Source organism: Macadamia integrifolia, chromosome 7 (assembly GCF_013358625.1).
Source record: "Macadamia integrifolia cultivar HAES 741 chromosome 7, SCU_Mint_v3, whole genome shotgun sequence".
Taxonomy (NCBI): domain Eukaryota; kingdom Viridiplantae; phylum Streptophyta; class Magnoliopsida; order Proteales; family Proteaceae; genus Macadamia; species Macadamia integrifolia.
The window spans coordinates 19,056,325-19,079,228 of NC_056563.1; the positions used below are offsets into that span (position 1 = coordinate 19,056,325).

Sequence of the window (22,904 nt, forward strand, 5' to 3'; positions counted from 1 at the left end):
CACTAGGCCGAAGTGGATCGAAGATCTATTAAACATTTACAAAATGTGACAGTATACGTAGAACTACAATAGCTTAAGAATCATTCATTTTCAGGGTGCAATGTTGAACTTGCTCTTGAAAAAATTCCCTCTTTTTTTTTCACTTTACACGTATCATGTATATCAGTATATGTACACTCGCACCGATTAGTGATTTAAAACAAAGAGCTGGAGCATTTACAAGCCAGTCCCATTCAACATATCAAGTGGAAGTGTAGCTTCCTTCCGTACTGTAATTCGAGTTCTCATTGACACTGAAGTATGGTCTTTCTTCATCCCACTTCAGAATCTCACTTGCATAACGGAGCGCTTGATCAACAGTATCTGAATCCAACCCATTCACCAGTGAAACATACAACTTACGTCTGGTAAGATAAGAGAACAGTTTCTTGAACTTGACAGCAATATAGTAGAAAGCCTGCTCAGCTTGGGAAGGGTTATTGTTGATACTGTCATTGTTGGAGCGATGGCGGCTGGTCACTGGATTGAAGTCATTGAACCAGTCGCACACAGTAAGAGGGACCTGCTCGATTTTTTGTTCAAGCAGATCAAACTTGTTGAGTATCAGAAGAAAGTCCATCTGATTGAAAGCAGGATGAGTGACAATGCTCTCAAATAGCCTCCTGCTAGCCAACATCTTATTTATTGTGGGCCCATTCCCATCATCACAAAATTGGTCGTAATCACTTAAGGATACAGAAAATATGACCAGTCTAACATCTTCAAACATCCCCAACCACTTGCAGTTTTCCCCAAGGCTTTTCGCATGCAATCTAATGAGTTGATACCTGAAAGCACAATTAATCAGTTATTAACAAGAGATACGTTTTAACAACCAGACCATCCGCATGCCAAACATCAACATTTGCATCTTGAAACTCATAAAAATGTCGTATGATTTAATAACCTTTCCTTTCAAGCAGTGTTGTAACAGGATGACCCAGACAAAGCCTGTACTTTTGTTGCACCACACCTGGTTAAGGACCTGCCTCATTAATGTTGTCCAATTATTTTGAATTTTGAGTAATATTTTTTTTAATTTTACTCAGGAATTGGTACTAATCTGTCCAATAGAGCACATTTCCAGTCTTCCTAAATTTTGTTTGGCAAATATGATATCAAGTACACCATTCTTAAATTTACTCAGGAATTGGTATTAATCTGTCCAATAAAGCGGCACATCCTATTCTAATATTTTAAGTTTTACTATTTCAATAGATAGTGAGAAAATGTTAGCTAAGGCGTTCCCTGTAGGCGACCCGCCGCATTGGTGCCTGGATGCAAGCCGTGGACTGGCGTTCCCTGTAGGCGACATGCCACATTGGTGCCTGGATGCAAGCCGTGGACTAGTGTGGGTAAAGAAGCTAGTCCAAAAACTTAGGATTAGATTAGCATCTTGGAACAATGGATTTTTAACAGGAAAGAGTCTAGAATTGTTAGCTATTATGAGGAGGAGGACTAACATATCTTATATGCATGAGACTAGATCGAAGGGTAAAAAAGCTAGTTGGACTTTAAACTTTGTTATAAGGGGGATAAAAGTAATAGAAACAGAGTGGGTATAATAGTGGATAAAGATTTAAAGAATCAAGTGGTGGATGATAAAGGATTCGGAGAAAGGATTAAATCCATCAAGCTTGCGTCGGATAAGGAGGTTGTCGATATAATTAGCACTTAAGCACCTCAAGTAGGATTGAATGAAAGTAGTAAATTACAATTTTGGGAACATATGGATGAAGTAGTGCAAGGTTTTATTCAAGAAGAAAAGAATATAATAGGGGGTGACCTAAATGGACATGTTGGGAAAGATCGTAAAGGCTATGAAGGTGTACAAGGAGGATATGGTTTTGGAGAGAGGAATGAGATGGGCATCCCAATTTTAGATTTTGTTGTGGCTTATGATCTCTCTATTGTAAATACTTTGAAGAAAGAGAGGTGCATCTACTTACCTTCAAAAGTGGGCATCATAGTAGCCAACTAGATTTCGTCCTAATTATAAGGTTCGATAGATTGTCATGTAAGGATTGTAAGTTTATACCAGGGGAGAGCCCCACCACACAACATAGATTGGTAGTTATAGATATGTGCCTCGCTACATAGAATCGTATAAAATGTGAGCTTATTCACCCTAGGATAAGGTGGTGGGGCTTAAAAGGAATGCTTTGAAATCATTTACTGATAAAGTGATCAAACAAGGAAACTGGGACTTTAAGGGAGATATTAATATGATGTGGAACAAGATGACTACTTGCATTAAAAAAGGTTGTTAAAGATGTCTTAGGCAAATTGAAAGGAAAATAGCATTCCTCTAGGGCGATTTGGTGGTGGGATGATGAGGTTCAAGCAACCATTAAGACTAAGAAAGTTAGTTCTAAGACATGGCATAGGACTAAGAATGTGGAAGATCTACAAAGGTATAAATTTGCCAAATTGAAGCTAAAAAGATTATGGGAAAAGCAGGAGCGAAGAAATATGAAGATCTTTATAACAATCTGAGCACAAAGGAAAGGGGAAAGACTATCTATAAGATGGCTAAAATGAGGGAAAGGAAGAGTAGAGATCTCGATTGTGTAAGATGTATTAAAAGTGAAGATGATAAAGTAATAATACGGGATAAAGACATTAAAGAGAGATGGGAAGTTTATTTTTGCAACCTACCAAATGGAGACACCTCGAATAATAGTGTCCCGAAAGATTGCACTACCCATCAAGACACCACTTTTTGCATATATATATATATATATGAAAAAATCAGGGTGTCTAAAACAAAAGAAGCATTAAGAAGGATGAAAGTAGGCAAGGCCGAAGTCCCAAATGAGGTCCCAATAGAAATATGGAAGAGCTTAAGAATATGTGGTTTATTTTGGCTAACCAAGCTCTTTAATAAGATTATGAGCATGAGGAAAATGTCAAATGACTGGAAGAGAAACATTGTGGTTCCGATTTACAAAAATAAAGGTGATATTCAGAGCTCCAATAATTATGGAGGCATAAAACTAATGAATCATACGATGAAATTATGGGAGGGTTATTGAAATTTGAAACCCACTTGAGAAAAGAAACTACTATTATGGAGAACCAATTTGGTTTTATATTAGGAAGATCCATGACAGAAGCTATATACTTTCAAGACTCATGAAAATATTTAGAGATTAGAAGGATCTCCATGTGGTCTTTATTGACCTCGAAAATGTTAATGACAATCCCTAGAGAGTTGATCTAGCAAATACTAGAGAAGAGAAGTGTCATGTAAATAAGTGGACATAATCAAAGATATGTATGATGGTGTGGTGACTAGTGTAAGAACTATGGGGATTTAAGGTAATGAATTCCCAATTACAATTGGGTTACATCAAGGATCAGTTTTAAGCCCCTATTTGTTTGCGCTTATCATAGATGAATTAACCCAGAGACATCCAAGATGAGGTTCATTGGTATAAGCTCTTTGTTAATGATATTGTTTTAGCGGATGAGACAAAAGCAGGGATTAATGCCAAGTTGGAGTTAAGGTGATCAACCCTGGAATCAAACGGTTTAAAGATGAGAAGAACGAAGACGGAGTATCTGGTGTGTAAGTTTACTTACATGAGGACGGATAATTAGATGATGAAAATTGATGAGAGAAAGGTCTGCAAAATAATTGTTTAAGTATTATCTGCGCTCAATCATAATAATGAAAGTGAAATAGAAGATATTTCACAAAGAATTAAAATAGGATGGATGAAGTAAAGAGGTGTGTATGATGTACGGTGAAATGTTGGGCAGTTAAGAAGCATCATGTAGATAAACTCAGTGTAGCAAAGATGAGAATGTTGAGACGAATGAGTGGAAACTAGGAAGGATAAAGTAAGGAATGATCATATTAGAACTGGTTTAGGAGTTGTTCCGATACATGATAAGCTATGAGTAAATCATTTGAGGTCATATTCAACAGAGGCCTTTGGATACTCCACTACGGAGGATGAGTGATTTGATTCAGATTGAAGGATCTAAATGAGCTAGTAGTAGTAGCATTAAAATGAGGTGTTATTTTCCAATCCAATCAAATCGGATTTCAAAAGCAAGAGAAAACAAGTGCACTCTCTAAACTTCCTCACCATTTCAGTCTCAGGACATCAGCTTGAAGAAGCAATGATGGTATCATCCAAATTTATGACTGGCACAGGGCAACATTTGAAAAGACTCCTGATAAGGCAGGAGACACTGTTTAGCAGTTATTTTCACCATCCAATCTGAATTGAATTTCCAAAACAAGAGGATACAGGTGACCTCTGTGTGTCTACAATATCCACACATTTCAGTCTTAGGACATCACCTAGAAGGTGGTTTCATCCACCAACTATACAAAGTACAATCCACCTGTGGTATGTGGGGGTAGGGCAAAAACATTTGATGGGTCACATTTAAGGATCTCATCCTAAAGTAGTTTCACAGGAAGACCCTAAAAATGGAGCACTTGTCATTCTTTATCCCTATCCATTTAAAACAAAAAATTTCTTGATAGTAGTCCATCTAATCAGAAATTTTTTTGCTCTAGGTCAGTCAAACCACATGTATTTATGCACAACAAACAGAGCATGAAAAATGGGCACCAACCTCAGCAAGGGATCACGCTCATCAGCAGTGTCACGGATGCCATCATATGCCAACTGGGGGAATGAGAAGTCCATGGATGCAAGCCCATTTGATGAAGTGATTCCCTCAGCATATAGGATGTCCATATTGGAAGGTTCGTAGTCGGTCCTAGAGATCTCAACAACCTGCAGAATAGAAAAGTAAAGACTTCATAGCCTATAACAGTGTTACAATAGTATGCTCACATGCTCAGAATTACAAATGTGGAGATACGCAAACAAATGCATGAGAAGCATTGGCATGCTAATGAAACTCAGAAGGTTCAGAATCCTATTTTTGGATCATTCCAACATCGGTAGTAGCCAAGCCGGTAGCCAATTGGGAGCACGTCACCACATTCACCCATTTTCCAAGCTACTTTCAACCAATCAACCACACAAGAAGGATCAACTTACCAACACTAGTTTACTCTCAGAAAAAATAGAAATTGAGGGACCACTTGATGTGGTTCAGAGTTCTATAAACGAATCTAGAAGCAATCAGAGATACTGAAACCACACTAACAGTCCAGGATCTTTAAGACAGATAGGATCAGAATTAGGCAATTTAGAGAAATTAAGATAACTCAAAGTAGAGGACACAACCTGATATTCTGGTTGAACTCTAAGGAATACCAGGCCTACGAATCAATATAAAATCTTCAAAATCAAAACTCAGAATATGGTTTACTCCCATATTTCTTATCTCAAGCTATGTGCAAGATCTAAGAAAATATTGCAGGAACAGATAATCAGAACTGTCAAACTGATCTATAATGATACAAACAGCATATAGATGACCAGATTTGAATATTAAAACCCAGAATCAAAAAGCAACTAGTCAGTTTGTCAGATTGATATAACCAAAAGAAGAGTGAGACTATTGAAGGAAACAGTTTTAGGATAATCTCTGGTTGTTGTTTAGGAGCCATATTTGATGCGTAAATGTCAATAATCATTATGCTTTTTGTTGCAACAGTCTACCAATTAGTATTGCATAATGGCTGGCAGAAGCGGGGACATTGCATGGTTGATGCAGTTGGGCGATGGAAGGAATCTTTTTTGGTTTAGAAATCTGTTTTGATTTACTTTCATTTTTTCAGTTAGAAATTAGTTTGGAAGTATTTTATTTAGATTGAATTTTTATTTTCAGTTGCCAATTAGTTTAGTTTCCATTTTAGTGAACTTCCAATTTTATTGCTTTGGTTTTCTTTTATAAGCCATGTAATACACTAGTAACTGATAGATTTGAAGTTTTTGAAGAATTGATTGAAATTGAATGAATGTTTTAGGTAAAACCATGGCTGCTGTGAGCTGCGATTCTCTTGTTCTCCCTCTCTGAAATTCTCTTTTCTGTTATTCCCTTCCCTTTCCTCTTCAACTCCAACTTCTTCCTTCTTGTCTTTATTTCTGTTTGTTACACCTAGCTGCTGCCCTGTTTCTGGCGGTAGTTGCAGTCCCAAACAAGGGGCTCGATCTCTACAAATACCCACCAGGCCAGTTCAAGATTTTTGGGACTCATTCCTACAATAGAAATGACTCACCATACACAGATCCAAGACCAAGTTTGGTCTATACCAGAGGCTCTGACCAGAAGTTCAGATCTGGTTCTGTACCTGCGATGGACTGAGTTGCAGAACAAATTAGATCCTGCTGGTGGAGTCTATCACTGCTGGTTGTCACGTGCATCCAATAGGGCTTGAGGTCTCGATCCTTGTCCTAAACTTGCAGATCCAGCAACTCTGTGGTGAGGGAGTTCCTTCCTTTGAAGGTAGACCTTGGGTTACCGTTTTGTGTCCTATCGTGAAGAAGAAGAAGAACCCTTTACAAATAAGGACAGTAACTCAACTTTACAAATAAACCCTTTGTACTAAAAGAGCGTTCTATTAGTTCCTCCCTACTTTATCAATTACAGAACACTCCCCTCCTTTAATTTTCTTATTTCTGTAATCCCTGTCACTTGTTATAATAATATCAGTAATGTACATGGTTGTTTCTGAATTTACAATATTGCCCCTCTATCATTAAATTGAGATGTTTAGTCATCCTTGTGGGCCCTAAGCGATCCGATTTCAGTCCTTGGAATCCGGATCCGCATCAATGGTTGCACGAGAAAAAATGTATGTAGACATCTACGCCATTTAAGCACATTTTTCCACCTTCGGTCTTGACAAAGGAAAATGTAACAGTACCTTCGACTAATAACTAGCAATCACCAAGAGAGAGAGAGAGAGAGGAAGAAGAAGAAGATGAGAAGAAGAGAACCAAGACCGCTAGTTCACAGAATCGTGAACTACAGTCTCCCACACCTAGCTTATTTATAATCAATCAATTACAATGCGAAAAAGGAAATAGTAATTAGGAAACTATCCTAACAAGGAACTAGAGGAAATAGGAAACAAAATAAAATTATATCTAGCACTAAGGCAAGGGTGCAATATCGTGAGGCTCAAGGGTGGCATATAAGGGCACGTTTGATAACGTTTCTACAGTTTCTGTTTCAAGAAATGGCAGAAATATAAATTTTCGTTTCTAGAAACAAAAACGGAATTGAAGGTGTTTGATAAGTCATGTTTCTGGAAGTCAATAGCAACCAACGAAAGAATGGCCAAGAGTCGTTTCTAGAAACGGAGAAACAAGTAGAAATTATTTCGCCTGGGTCGTTTCTTGAACTATAAATAGGTAGAAATTTCAATTTCTATTTTTGAAAACAAGTGAAACGAAACAGTTTTATCAAACGTTTTTTGTTCCGTTTCTGCCGTTTCTGGACATATAAACGGCAAAAACACGTTTCTTGAAACGTTATCAAACGGGCCCTAAGTGATGCCACTAACCTTCTCATGTGCCCTTTGTACCCCCACGGTACAAAGGGTCCATTCTTTAAGAGAAAATATAGCATACACAAACATGAGACATATTTACAGAAAATTTATCCCCTGAGAATATGCATACAGATTTTCCATCACCTATTATATCCTAATAAAATTGGGTCGTCCGCACAAATATATGCCAAATATAGATTTTTCAATCATAATTCTCTCCCCCCTTAGGAACAAGGGAGTACACCAATTAAAATCAAAATATGCTCAACACAATGGTTTTACAATGAGTATAATTGTACAAATAATTTAAACCTATTTAAGAAAAAGCAACTCAAAGGCCACACAGATGGGCTTATAGAAATGCTTGTCATGGCCAGTTAAAATTTCATTACTTCTATCGCCAAAACTGGGCTTATGTAGGAATAATACATATACCACATAATACCTCTTGAAAACATATTCCTACTACCACCCATAGACTTATATAGACATCACATCAATTCCATTCTCAAAATAAATGTCTAAGGCCAAAAGAAATGGTCTTACAAGAAGAACTCCACTGAAATGAGAACTTCAAGACCGAAGATGGACTTACATAGCAATCAAAGATTAACCAATTAAGCATTAGATCGCTAATGCCGCAAGTGGACTTATACAAAGAAAGGAAATTTTCCACTTATATATATATATATATATATTTATATATTGGTGCAAAAAACTAAACTTATATAGGCATCAACGTTATAGGACAGCAAGTTCAATGATACCTAAAGCCAAAACAATGGACTTACATAGTAACAGAAGAGACTGACCAATTGTATATCAGGCTACTAAGGCCGGTGCCAACACACCACATATTGACGCAATAATATTTCAATCATTTTCAAAATGATCCACATTTTAAGCTAATCAAAGGCACCATACATCACATGTGAATACGACAAATATCAAGTAATTCTAATTTAGTTCAAAGTAATTCACAAAGCACATGGACTTATATAGGGTCAAACCATTTTTACCAATTTATATCAAGGAAGCTTAAGATCAAAGCATGGACTTATACAGCGAGCAGAATGAAAGCCAAAGGCATTCCTAAAGCCACAAGGATAGAAGATCCAACACAGTGAAGAGAGAAATTTTATCATGTTTAGTTTCTCAACCAATGTAATTTAGAGTAGAAGTGACATTTATACCACTTAGTACATATGATTGTTAAATGCAATCAATGAGAAAGGTAAAAATCTATCTGGTGCGGTAAGGAACATCTACTAAGAGTTATGTTCCTCTACTATAGTATATCAGTACCCAAGCCCACATTTTTTAACTTGACACTCCCAAAAAATTCAAAATCTATGATCATAAGAAACATGAATAATTATCAGATTCCCTAACACTTCCTGGATGTATGAAGTTAAATGCCAGCAAACAAGAACCATAAAGCATGATCTTACCTGCTCTAAGAAATAACTAGCACCAGCAGGTAGCATTCGTAGTTCACTTCTCCGTCTGAATGTGGCCTGAATTGCTTCATCCTTCCACAACTCCTCAACTAATGGAGCATATTCTCTAGTAGCCGCTGGGAAAATGGCTTCCAAATTACCTGACACCATAACTTTGAGAAGCCAATCTGAGAATGCCTTCAACCTTGGGCCAATGGAATAGATGGTTTTATCATCACTTCCACTGGCATTACCTGTAGTAATAGATTTTTCTATCAGACACGTCATTTCCTTTATAATTAAGATTTGATTCCTACAGGTTCATGCTGGATGTACATCTCCAAACCCGGAAAAAATAACTCATAATCCAAAGAACTGTAATTTCAGGATCAATTAGCAAAAAGTATTCCATAAACTACAGTGAATTTCCAATACCTAAAGATAAGTCTTGGAAGCTACCGGTGGAACCAAGATGGAGTGTAAAGTTACGTGCAAAAAAATCAGTGTTCAGCTGTCCAACACAATGACTGTCACACAGAATACTAATCATCTATTAACTCTCTAAGTAAATGTGTTGGACATCCTATAGGACTTATATCTTTTGTCAAGGAGATCATTCAAGTAGAAGCCAGGGTTACCATTCGTCAAACAGATTTCATCAGTCAAAAGTACTAAGCTTGGTTTATGTCATAACATCACAATGTCCTTCCTCCCCTAACCAATAATGAAATAAAATTCTATTGAATTATGAACATACAGACTATACAGAAACCTGCAACAGAAAACAAGCCAAATTTTTATGCCCACCCAATGCCTGACCCAGCATCAAAGCGAACCCAATATTTGCTATTTTTCTGAATGGGTGTCTCCCAGATTTGTTTATTGATGTCACTGGACAGCTTACACAGCCATTGTAGCAAATGCTAAAGTAGGGTTGCACATTGGTCAAGCCTGGACCATCAGCCGACGCCACTCTGATCTCCATTTTGTTCAGATTGAATATAAAATATTGGTACTCACTAAACCAAAAAATCAGCCCTCTCAATGGTTTTCCTAGAAACCAAAGGCCAAAAATGCACATCAAATAGGTCAGCTCCATCTTTATTGACATTGGACAGCTCACAAAATCCTTACCTTCTACAATACTGAAGCAGGTCACACATCAGGTCTGCCTGGGCCATGCGAAGCACCCAAGTCATCCCATGGCCAGACTGATCCACATTGTACAGGTTCGGCTCATGGCCCAAACCACTAGGCCCAAAACCGGCCCAATCTACAGATCCACAGGTGCTAACCACTCCATCTCCCAGCAATGCATTCCACTAACTTGTTAGGACAGATTTGGGAAACTAATCCATAGGACAAAATCACAGTGACCCAGATTTAGAGAACAATCGGGCAGAAATAGAGGAGAACGATCAATAACTAAAGAACCATCCCACTGATGAGGCTGTAAAACTGGTCAAAGGCTGGCCTTAACCTGCTGCTACTTGTGGCTAAATATCATAGGATACCAACACTTGGATGATGAATGACGACGGTGGACAGAAAATAGAAACTTAAGGAAAACAGAAAGTAAAATGGGTAGATCTCCCAAGAATATGGACAAAAGGAAGATGGAATCGAACTCACAAGAAGACAGGTTCAGTTTACCTTGTTAGACATCAACACACGCACCTTGTAGCTTGCTGACACTGAGAACAAGAGGGAGACAAGAAAGGGGAAAGGGGGATACGACCTGGCTTCAGCACCAAGTCATACGGGAGGCTTCACCACCTAGGGTTGCTGCTGATTCACCACAGTAGTATGCATCACCATAGAGAACACCCCCCCCCCAATAGACAATATCATTGGCCATTCTTGTATTTATAAATTTTAAAGCATGAAATACATATTTAGTGCAAGGTTTTAGTGATCTGGATTGATTCTTGGGCCTCAAGTATAGCCGCAAGAGTCAATGAGGGACTGGCCCATAAGCCACTTTAAGTGGCCAGACCCATGGGCCTAAGCCAAACAGCCAAGGCTGGGCCAGCCCATGCGGGCTGGGTGTTGTGGTTCACTCAAAGCCAAATTGTGTGGTTTGGATAGCTTGGGCTGCAAGCTATATTTTTTGTTAAGTTGTTTCCTTTTTTATTTCATTCATTGTTTCCCTCTTATTTCAATCTTTTATTTACTTAGTCGAGACTATGTTTGACTATAGCTTAGGGAATAAGCCTCAATATTCCTTATAAGAAGCTTATAGTTTCTTTCCTTTTTATGTACTTTCTAATTTATGTTTAATGTTATATGTACTAGGGCCTCCTCACAAGCCTTGAACCTTTGACCAATTGGTTGCATACAACAATCAACAAACCATTTGGGCAACGAAAAAGCTAGAACTAGGGAAACCTTAGAGTCACCCCCATGATTTATTGAATGAAAATTTTGATTGCTTTGTGCAAAGAGAATCTGATAGAAAGTGAAATGAAAGACCTTTGGGAAAGATACCCTAGACTGAGATAGTCCTTATCCTTCTTCCTCCTTTCTCGTCTCCAACCGATCCCCCAGTTTAAGCTTTATTCCTTGGCCATCTGGAATCCATCGAAGCCTTGTTAGAGCTGCTGTTTTGCACTTTGAACCCTCCATTGAAGAGTCCAAGTGTTGCTGGTTATTGTGCTGACTGAGGGAAGCAATCACCCCACCTACGGTTCATCTTCTTGAAGGTTTTCTTGCTGAAACCTTCAAGGTATCAGATCTTCCAAGTTAGCCATCAGAATTTGGCCATCTTTTGAGGATCAAATCCCCTCTTAGAACCTCCACTCGATGGCACAATGAGGGTGTTCTGAATTTTGGTTTGGTCAATACCAGAAATCTCCCAATTTGAACCCTAATTCAAGAGTCGATTTATCTCAGAATTGGACCATCAACTAGGTCTGAGATTTTGAAGGCTGCTTCGATAGCGATCTCATCCCCTATTCATCCACTGTTTCTGTGCTTCTTGATAATGGTTTGTTTTCAGGTTTCTTGGACCCGAGTTCTGCCTGCGATAAGGGTTATATTCCTGCATTTAGTATCTCTTTTTGTTGGAGTTATACCATGTCATTGTTGGGTCTTATTAGGGGGTATAAGGGTGATTTTAATCCATTGTTACCTGTAGTTCCTTAGAAGTTCACATACTGTAATACCCGAGCCCAAAATACAGTGCAGCAGATACTGTGCCGGCGGCTGATGGAGGATCTTAAATTTTGATTCGTGGTCACTGGAATTTGAATTGAGATTATCCATCTATCGATTGGTCGATGTGTAATGCTTGTTTGTATTGTGGACTTAGTAAACAAGTGAGCAACTAGCTTAGTGGTTGAGACTCTAGTTGATTAAGAGGGTCCAAGGTTCAAGTCTCACTGTGTGTGTTGAAGCAGATTGCTATTCTTTCATTTTAATTTGGGTTGTGGGCCCCATTTGTTAACTACCTAAGAGAGATATAGTTCGAGAAAAACTAGGAGATAAAGGAGAGGGCCATGCATGAGAGAGAAGGAAGAAATAAAATAGGAGTTAAAGAGAAAGAGAGGGTTGTACATGAGTAAGATGAGAAAATAAAGTACNAAACCTGCAACAGAAAACAAGCCAAATTTTTATGCCCACCCAATGCCTGACCCAGCATCAAAGCGAACCCAATATTTGCTATTTTTCTGAATGGGTGTCTCCCAGATTTGTTTATTGATGTCACTGGACAGCTTACACAGCCATTGTAGCAAATGCTAAAGTAGGGTTGCACATTGGTCAAGCCTGGACCATCAGCCAACGCCACTCTGATCTCCATTTTGTTCAGATTGAATATAAAATATTGGTACTCACTAAACCAAAAAATCAGCCCTCTCAATGGTTTTCCTAGAAACCAAAGGCCAAAAATGCACATCAAATAGGTCAGCTCCATCTTTATTGACATTGGACAGCTCACAAAATCCTTACCTTCTACAATACTGAAGCAGGTCACACATCAGGTCTGCCTGGGCCATGCGAAGCATCATCCCATGGCCAGACTGATCCACATTGTACAGGTTCGGCTCATGGCCCAAACCACTAGGCCCAAAACCGGCCCAATCTACAGATCCACAGGTGCTAACCACTCCATCTCCCAGCAATGCATTCCACTAACTTGTTAGGACAGATTTGGGAAACTAATCCATAGGACAAAATCACAGTGACCCAGATTTAGAGAACAATCGGGCAGAAATAGAGGAGAACGATCAATAACTAAAGAACCATCCCACTGATGAGGCTGTAAAACTGGTCAAAGGCTGGCCTTAATCTGCTGCTACTTGTGGCTAAATATCATAGGATACCAACACTTGGATGATGAATGACGACGGTGGACAGAAAATAGAAACTTAAGGAAAACAGAAAGTAAAATGGGTAGATCTCCCAAGAATATGGACAAAAGGAAGATGGAATCGAACTCACAAGAAGACAGGTTCAGTTTACCTTGTTAGACATCAACACACGCACCTTGTAGCTTGCTGGCACTGAGAACAAGAGGGAGACAAGAAAGGGGAAAGGGGGATACGACCTGGCTTCAGCACCAAGTCATACAGGAGGCTTCACCACCTAGGGTTGCTGCTGATTCACCACAGTAGTATGCATCACCATAGAGAACACCCCCCCCCAATAGACAATATCATTGGCCATTCTTGTATTTATAAATTTTAAAGCATGAAATACATATTTAGTGCAAGGTTTTAGTGATCTGGATTGATTCTTGGGCCTCAAGTATAGCCGCAAGAGTCAATGAGGGACTGGCCCATATGCCACTTTAAGTGGCCAGACCCATGGGCCTAAGCCAAACAGCCAAGGCTGGGCCAGCCCATGCGGGCTGGGTGTTGTGGTTCACTCAAAGCCAAATTGTGGGGTTTGGATAGCTTGGGCTGCAAGCTATATTTTTTGTTAAGTTGTTTCCTTTTTTATTTCATTCATTGTTTCCCTCTTATTTCAATCTTTTATTTACTTAGTCGCGACTATGTTTGACTATAGCTTAGGGAATAAGCCTCAATATTCCTTATAAGAAGCTTATAGTTTCTTTCCTTTTTATGTACTTTCTAATTTATGTTTAATGTTATATGTACTAGGGCATCCTCACAAGCCTTGAACCTTCGACCAATTGGTTGCATACAACAATCAACAAACCATTTGGGCAACGAAAAAGCTAGAACTAGGGAAACCTTAGAGTCACCCCCATGCATGGTTTTAAGTATCGGTGCGTATCGTGCCGTATCGGCCGATACGTATCCGTATCGGTAGGCATTGGCACGATACATACCGATACGTATCATGAAAATTTTAAAACCCTTATGTATCGATATGTATCCTACGATACACACCGATACCCACCGATACACCACCGATACGCACCGATACGTACCGATACTCTATGAAAAATTCAAAATTGAAGTGAAATATACGTTTCGATATGTATCCGTACGTATCGGTATGTATCGGTACATATCGGTGCGTATCGATATGTATCGACCGATACACACCGATACGTACCGATACGATCATAAAATGGCCAAAATGGGTAATTTTTTAGAAAAACATAATTTTTTGAGGTGTTTGTGTTCCAAAGTTGCTGCCAACCATTTTTCTCTCTAACTAAAGTGAAAATCAAGGTTGGGAACAAGGATTTTACATTTATGGGACAATTACAAACCTTGGATTCTTAGTGCGATACTCTCAATTTACTGTTTATGCATAATACATGTTATATATAACTTTTTTTAACTATTTTTTTATGCAAATGTGTATAAAAAAGTGTTTCCTATCCATTTATGTGCGTATCTTTAGCGTATCTTAGCGTATCTCCAATACGATACGATACCCTCCGATACGTATCTTAATTTTGGCCGACCGATACCGATACTTTAATCCTTGCCCCCATGATTTATTGAATGAAAATTTTGATTGCTTTGTGCAAAGAGAATCTGATAGAAAGTGAAATGAAAGACCTTTGGGAAAGATACCCTAGACTGAGATAGATAGTCCTTATCCTTCTTCCTCCTTTCTCGTCTCCAACCGATCCCCCAGTTTGAGCTTTATTCCTTGGCCATCTGGAATCCATCGAAGCCTTGTTAGAGCTGCTGTTTTGCACTTTGAACCCTCCATTGAAGAGTCCAAGTGTTGCTGGTTATTGTGCTGACTGAGGGAAGCAATCACCCCACCTACGGTTCATCTTCTTGAAGGTTTTCTTGCTGAAACCTTTAAGGTATCAGATCTTCCAAGTTAGCCATCAGAATTTGCCCATCTTTTGAGGATCAAATCCCCTCTTAGAACCTCCACTCGATGGCACAATGAGGCTGTTCTGAATTTTGGTTTGGTCAATACCAGAAATCTCCCAATTTGAACCCTAATTCAAGAGTCGATTTATCTCAGAATTGGACCATCAACTTGGTCTGAAATTTTGAAGGCTGCTTCGATAGCGATCTCATCCCCTATTCATCCACTGTTTCTGTGCTTCTTGATAATGGTTTGTTTTCAGGTTTCTTGGACCTGAGTTCTGCCTGCGATAAGGGTTATATTCCTGCATTTAGTATCTCTTTTTGTTGGAGTTATACCATGTCATTGTTGGGTCTTATTAGGGGGTATAAGGGTGATTTTAATCCATTGTTACCTGTAGTTCCTTAGAAGTTCACATACTGTAATACCCGAGCCCAAAATACAGTGCAGCAGATACTGTGCCGGCAGCTGATGGAGGATCTTAAATTTTGATCCGTGGTCACTGGAATTTGAATTGAGATTATCCATCTATCGATTGGTCGATGTGTAATGCTTGTTTGTATTGTGGACTTAGTAAACAAGTGAGCATCTAGCTTAGTGGTTGAGACTCTAGTTGATTAAGAGGGTCCAAGGTTCAAGTCTCACTGTGTGTGTTGAAGCAGATTGCTATTCTTTCATTTTAATTTGGGTTGTGGGCCCCATTTGTTAACTACCTAAGAGAGATATAGTTAGAGAAAAACTAGGAGATAAAGGAGAGGGCCATGCATGAGAGAGAAGGAAGAAATAAAATAGGAGTTAAAGAGAAAGAGAGGGTTGTACATGAGTAAGATGAGAAAATAAAGTACATAGGAGAAGAGAAAAGGAAAGGAAGTAGAGAAGGAATAGGAAAGAATAGGAGGAAAGCTGGACGGTTTTGAGTTTGAGAGAAAATAGGAAAGCCAAGAAAGGGCTGGATAGTTAGAAGCAAATAAATAAGAGAAAAGAAAAGAAAAGGATTTAAAATAGAAGAAGAAGTGAGACTCTCCCTCCCATATACATGTACATCATCTTGGAGTGTACCCGAGAGGGAGAATATAAGAGGAGTGAGAGAGCCAGAGAAGGAAAAAAGAAATTGAGAAAAGATAGGAAAAGAAGGAGGGGAGAAAAAGGAGAAGGAAATCAAGAGAAAGAAAGAAAGAGATAAGAGAGAGTTTGAGAGAAAGTGGGAAAGAAACTAAGAAAATTACCATCCATATGCAAGTACAGCTCTTGATAGAGAGTTTTAAGAAAGTAAGGATTAAGAAAAGGGGTCGGCTGAGTGAGAGAGGAAGAAGGAGAGAGAGAGTTCGATAGAAGGATAAGGAGGATAGACAATTTCTGATCAACTGTATCCCTCTTCTCAGATTTCATTACTGTGCTTTCAATGGAGATTTGAAGAAGACACTCCGTGGCTGCTGCTTTCGTATTCTGAAAGTTTTATTGGAGGTGTAGTAGTAAACCGAAGTAGGTCAGATCAGGATATTCAGGTTTCAGTAAATCCAGGCTGCATTACTTGCTTCTATCAATTGTGAAAGAGGAGTTCAGAAAATCAGATTTATGAGAATCAAGGTTCGATAATTTCGAGAGTTACATGAAGCTTGCAGATACAAGTTTCATACTGTGTTACTTGTGCATATTGATTGTGAAGGAGAAGGAGATTATCCAGCAAGCTCAGGTGGTCTTTGATTTATCTTGAAAGTTGACAATCATTATTTTAGGCGATGACAAAGTGAATGGAACTAACAGAACCTCTTAAGTATTATTTTATATAAACTTACTTTTTATTTATTGTTTTATGAAATAATGTAATTTAAATGGTGAGAATGTTTTGGTCCTTTTGGAACATAAATTTTTTTATTATGAGCCGACGCATGGATGTTTTGTGGTGTATGACACTAGGTGTTTTTCATGGTGATATTTAGATGAATTGTTACCCTTAGATTACTACCCTTAAAAGCAGGGATTGAGTGCTGGGGTGAGTATAGAACAAAGGGTTTATGAGGTGGACCGCTACATAAGGCAAGTGTTTCCCCTCCATAGGAACCTTGTACCGAACTACGTGAGTCTCCCATTGACTTCTAGCTCATTGGGCCGATCGGGTTGGGTCAGAGTAGGAAGATGATGAGGCAGACCACTACATAAGGGCAAGGTTTTCTCTTCCACAGGAGCCTTGTACCAGACTACGTGAGCCAAAGCCACTGACTCCTTCCCTTTGCGTTCTTTATGTTATTGGTAGTTCACTTTGAGCTGACTTCAAATAGAAATGAATAGAGATCATAAGTTTTTAGTATTTTTACTACATGATTTGTGACTTTAATTAGCATGGCATGATAGTTTCAAATGTGTTATTTTCAAGTATTCACGCAATTTTAATGTTGACACAAAGGCTATTTGGTTCTTTTTTTTTTCTTTTGCATGCTTTATATATGATTATGTTTCCCTTTCACTTACTAAGCTTTCCCAAGCTTTTACCCCTTTCTAACATTTCAGCTTATGTTGAGCAAGAACCTTGTTAGTGAGAGGAGTGCACTGAGATTGTTGATAGTTGTGACCCACAGATTGGAGAAGAAATTCAGGTTTGAACTTTGGTTATGTGATCATTAAATCGAACATTTTGAGTTGGAACAATGTAATCTTTGAGTAATGAATTTGATGTAGATACAATAGGTGATTACTTGAGATCTTAAAACGGATGTTTTTACGTTTGACATTTACTTTATTTTAGTTGTGGTGCCACCAGCACGTTTGGTTTTAGAGCTTTGAAATGGATAATAATTAATGGTTTAAGTCTTCCACTGTGTATATTTGTGACAGTGATGAAGATTAATTGGAATTAAGAGAGTACCGTTAAATGTTTGGTTCACTATCTAAAGCATTTTCGATCCTGTGGTTCTGAGTGACTGCCCTTACTCCTAGGGTGGTTTTGGGGGGCGTTACATATATTGTTGCCAAGTCTTAAACTAGTACCCTGTTTTGGGCTATAATTGTGATCCTCTCTGGGGATAGGTTGTTTGAATCCTAGCTCTATATTATTCAGTCAAGGAAAAAATATTATTATAGGGGATGATCTGAATGAACATGTTGGGAGAGATCATAGATGCTATGAAGATGTATATAGAAGATATGGTTTTCGAGAGAGCACTGAGGAAGGGATTTCAATTTTAGATTATGCAGTGGCTTATGATTTACCCATTGTAAACACATACTTTGAAAAGAGAGAGGAGCATTTAATTACCTTCAAAAGTGGGCATCATAGTAGTCAAATAGATTTCTTTCTAACTAGAAGGTCCGGTAGGTTGTTATGTAAGGACTGTAGGGTTATACCAAGAGAGAACCTAACCACACAACATAAATTAGTGGTCACGGATATGTGTCTTGTTATGCCGAATCATAAGAAAGGTGAGCTTATTTGCCCTAGGATAAAAAGGTGGAGAAAGGAGATGCATTGAAATCATTTATTGATAAAATGGTCAAATAAGAAAAATGGGACCCAAATGGTGACACTAATAGATGTGGAACGAGATCATTGCTTGTATTAAGAAGGTTGCTAAAGATGTCCTAGGCAAATCGAAAGGAAAACATCACTCCTCTAGGGAGACTTGGTGGTGGGATGATAAGGTTCAAGCAGCAACTAAGACTATGAAAACTAGTTTTAAGACATGCAAAGGACTAAGAATGTGGAGGATCTAATAAGGAATAAATGGGCCAGAAATGAAGTAAAGAAACTTTGTAGGAAAAGCAAAAGGGCAAGAAACTATAAATATCTTTAAACAATCTGAGCACATATAACTTTAGGTAACTGAGATCGACCATAAATAAAGAAGGTGATATAGAGGATAATGTTTCACAAAAAAATCAAAATAGGATGGATGAAGTGGAGAGGCGTGTCCGGAGTGTTGTGTGATCGACGTATTCCTATAAAACTAGAAAGGAAATTTTACAAGACAGTCATACAACTGGCTAAGTTGTATGTGTGGAATGTTGGGAGTTAAGAAACATCATATACATAAATTCAACGTAGTTGGATGAGAATGTTGAGATGGATGTGTTGAAAAACTAGGAAGGATAAAGTAAGGAATGATCATATTAGAATTTATTTGGGAGTAGCTCTGATACACGATAAGCTACGAGAAAGTCATTTGAGGTGGCATGACCATGTTCAACGAAGGCCTTTCGATGCTCCAATACAAAGGAATGATTTGATTCAAATTGAAGGAGCTAAAAGAACCAGTGGTAGATCTAAAATGACTATAGGAGAAGTGGTAAGGAAATACATGCATAGCTTATGCCTTGTACCAAGTATGACCTCGAGCAGAGCTGAATGGAGGGTAAGGATCCATGTAGCCGACCCTATTTAGTTGGGATAAGACTGAGTTGTTGTTGTTGTTGTTGTAATGCATGTTGTTGTAATGCATATTTAGTCACTCTCCATGTTTAGGCGAGACTTTGACTAACAAGCAACTCAAAAATTATTAACTCTTCTAGAAAAGAAATCTACCAACTACTACAAAAAAAAGAGAGCCAAAAATAGTAACTCCTAGAGTTGGCCCATTACAATAGACAACTCAAAAATACTAAGCATGTGGCCTATATAACCCATTGGGCACTAAAATTAAGCCTAACTTAAACCAAACTTGAACCATAGATTCAGTAAATTCAACTAAATCCAAAGCAACAACCCCATCTTCTCTTCTTGCTAGAATTCTGCATTACTTCTACAATTTTTGCAGGAAGTGCATGAAAATGAGGCTTAAATATAACTGTATGCAATAACAAGTAAACACAGTAACTGTTTAACTGAATATGCTATAAGATACAAAAACAATTATGCCTGATAGCCAGATCAACCATCCACATGACTAAAATTAGGCAGATAGTCAAAGGCTTCCTAGTCCTGAGACACAAAAATCTGCAATTGTTGGTGATAACGTGTCCACCAAAATAAGTGGGCCCACCATGTTTTTAAACTCTCATGTGCAAAATTGTAGGGATTTGATCCTCACCCACTTTTAAGTGGTTACCATAGTTTTTAAGGCGGTAAGGCGACGGAGGCGTTTGAGGGTCTTTCAGAGCGCCTTAGCGATAAGGCAGGCATAAAGCGTCGCCTTATCGACTAAAGCGTTCGTGTGTAATTTTTTTATAAAACCAATCTATTTGGTTCAAATCCTAGTTGAATCATATTACTCATATGCTAAATAAATATTAAATGTTCATATTCATACCAATGGAAGATATTCACCAAGAAAACAAATCAATAAAGTGAATAAACTAAGGGCCCGTTTGATAACGTTTCAAAAAACGCGTTTCTGCTGTTTCTGTTTCCAGAAACAGCAGAAACGGAGTAAAAAGCGTTTGATAAAACTGTTTCGTTTCACTTATTTTCAGAAATAGAAGTAGAAATTTTTACTTATTTATGGTTCAAGAAACGACCCAGGCGAAACAAGTTCAACTTGTTGAACTTGTTTCGCCGTTTCTAGAAACGACTTGTGGCTATTTTTTCATTGGTTACTATCGACTTCTAAAAACATGACTTATCAAACACCTTCAATTCCGTTTCTGTTTCTAGAAACGGAAATTTATGTTTCTGCCGTTTCTTGAAACAGAAACGGCAGAAATGTTATCAAACGGGCCCTAAGTTCATCTTCATCAATCATCAATCATATAATATAAATACATAATTATGAAACAAAATTATAAATATAAAGAAAAGAAGACATAAAAAATATAAGCATTTATTATACTTACCTCTATGATGCCAAAATGAGTGCCTAAGTCCTAAGGTCATCCACTATATTTCTACTCCCGTCAAAGAAGAATGAAGCTCACCGCTGCCGGAGCAAAATGGTGGCCTAGATCAATGGTTCTTCTTTGTTCTTTGATTCCTTTTCAAAGCCCTTTCTTAAAACCCTTGACAAAATCCAAACCCTGTTTGTGAATCGTGTTTTTGTTTTGTTTGTTTTGGTTATTTTTGATGGAGTAAAGCTGATTCCATACATCTCAAGTATTAACAAAACCATACACCTACCAATAAAAAATTTATATTTGGAATCTTCATCAAGTAATTTTAAAATGTGTTAAAAAAAAAAAAAAAACTTATAAGGCGCCACTTCACAAAAGGCGGAGCATTGCCTTATCATCTCTAGACCGCATCAGCGCCAAGGCGTCCCTAAGGCGTCGCCTTACCAGCGCCTTAAAAACTATGGTGGTTACGTAAACCTAGTAACTAGAGAGTTCGAGCAGTTATGGTAACTATCCACCCCACCCTAAGATAAGAATAAATCTCTTTAATGGGGATAAAGGAGGTGGGACTCTCTTACCATAAGAGAACGCTCACTCTCACTCTCTCAGTCTCTCCCTCTCTGAGTGAAATACAAAAACCAAAAGAGGAAATTTCTACTTCATCTTCTCTTAAAGAAGGGATTTCACTCCGTCACTACGGGAACTGAACGGAGAGCCAATACGCTATTGTGGGAGGTGAACTTCACGATTGAAGGGCTAAGTCCACTTGGAGGTTTCGTCATAACGAAACTAAGGTAACCATCTACACCCCTCCATTAATGGTTGTTAGAATGTCTGACCCTACCAGTGGAACGATCCAAATCGTTTCCACACCTTCAATGGTATCAGAGCCTCCCTACTACATTAAATTGCTCCTAACTGCAGAAGGTTCTTCGTCTTCTATGACAGACATTAGACATTCTACAGTTAGGAGCAATTTAATGTTCCTCCTCCAATTAGCATAGTTAGGTCCAGTCAAGATATGGTCTTTGATGAAGGTAGCATAGTTCATTTGGCTTGACATATTGAATATCTACATGATGTACAAGAAAAAAAATATTAGCATAATTATCATTGAAAAAAAGGGGCAGGTCTAAATACAACGATTACCCACACTTTAAGCTTCCCTTTAGCTATGAGGTGTAATTGGAACATCTCAACCCTTATGCACATAACTTAGCCTATCGGAGTTCATCATATACATGTTGGTTGAGTGGACTATTCTGTCCGTCTCGAAGACTTCCAAATTTCCAATATTTTTGGCCACTTGAATGTCATGTCCATTCCAATCAGCTAACATACACTCAAGTCAAGTGTATACCCTTCTGTCTCGAAGTGAATCATAGCATCATGGGCTATAGTTTGTCACGGGGCCAAGGCGAACCAAGGCGTTGGAGGGCTGTCTAAGTGCTTAGGCGAGAAGGCGCTCGCCTTAAGGCAAATAAGGCGCCAAGCATAGTTGTCACAGCGCCAAGGCGAACCAAGGCGGTGGAGGGTTGTCTAAGCGCTTAGGCGAGAAGGCGCCCGCCTTAAGGCGAACTAGGCGAACAAGTGTTATTTTTTATTTTTTTAATTTTCTAGCATTATTTAGTAAGTTATATATACCTTGTATCATAAAAAATCAAGATTAAGCCACATCAAGTCATTAAAAATCAACATTTAGCCACATCAAATCATAAAAAATTAACATTAAGTCATATTAAGTTATAAAAAATCAACATTTAGAAAAATGCTCTAATTCTATAATAAATTTGACTGGTCAAATGATTTTATTTTTACATGAGACTTTTTGTATTAGTTATAATATAAAACCAGCTTTCTAACAAGTCTAAGATTACTTAAATCTGAGTTGCAATGACAAAGTAATGCTTCAGTCAAACTTATTTTTAAGTGCGTGAATACTGTTAAAATCGCCTGAATGAAAATAATTTTATGAATATCAAAACAAA

General features: G+C 38.2%; 1 protein-coding gene across 1 annotated transcript in view; it reads right to left on the bottom strand.

Annotated features, from left to right (window-relative positions):
- Nucleotides 1-3: 3 nt before the first annotated feature.
- The window catches only part of LOC122084367 (extra-large guanine nucleotide-binding protein 1-like), a 37,548-nt gene continuing 14,647 nt past the window's right edge, over nucleotides 4-22,904 (bottom strand). Inside the window, exons 6-8 of the mRNA XM_042652567.1 lie at nucleotides 8,926-9,167; nucleotides 4,636-4,799; nucleotides 4-827 (exon numbers count right to left, since the gene is read on the bottom strand). Of these exons, the coding sequence (XP_042508501.1) occupies nucleotides 242-827; nucleotides 4,636-4,799; nucleotides 8,926-9,167 (992 nt within the window). The 3' untranslated portion in view covers nucleotides 4-241. The remainder of the gene's footprint in view (nucleotides 828-4,635; nucleotides 4,800-8,925; nucleotides 9,168-22,904) is intronic.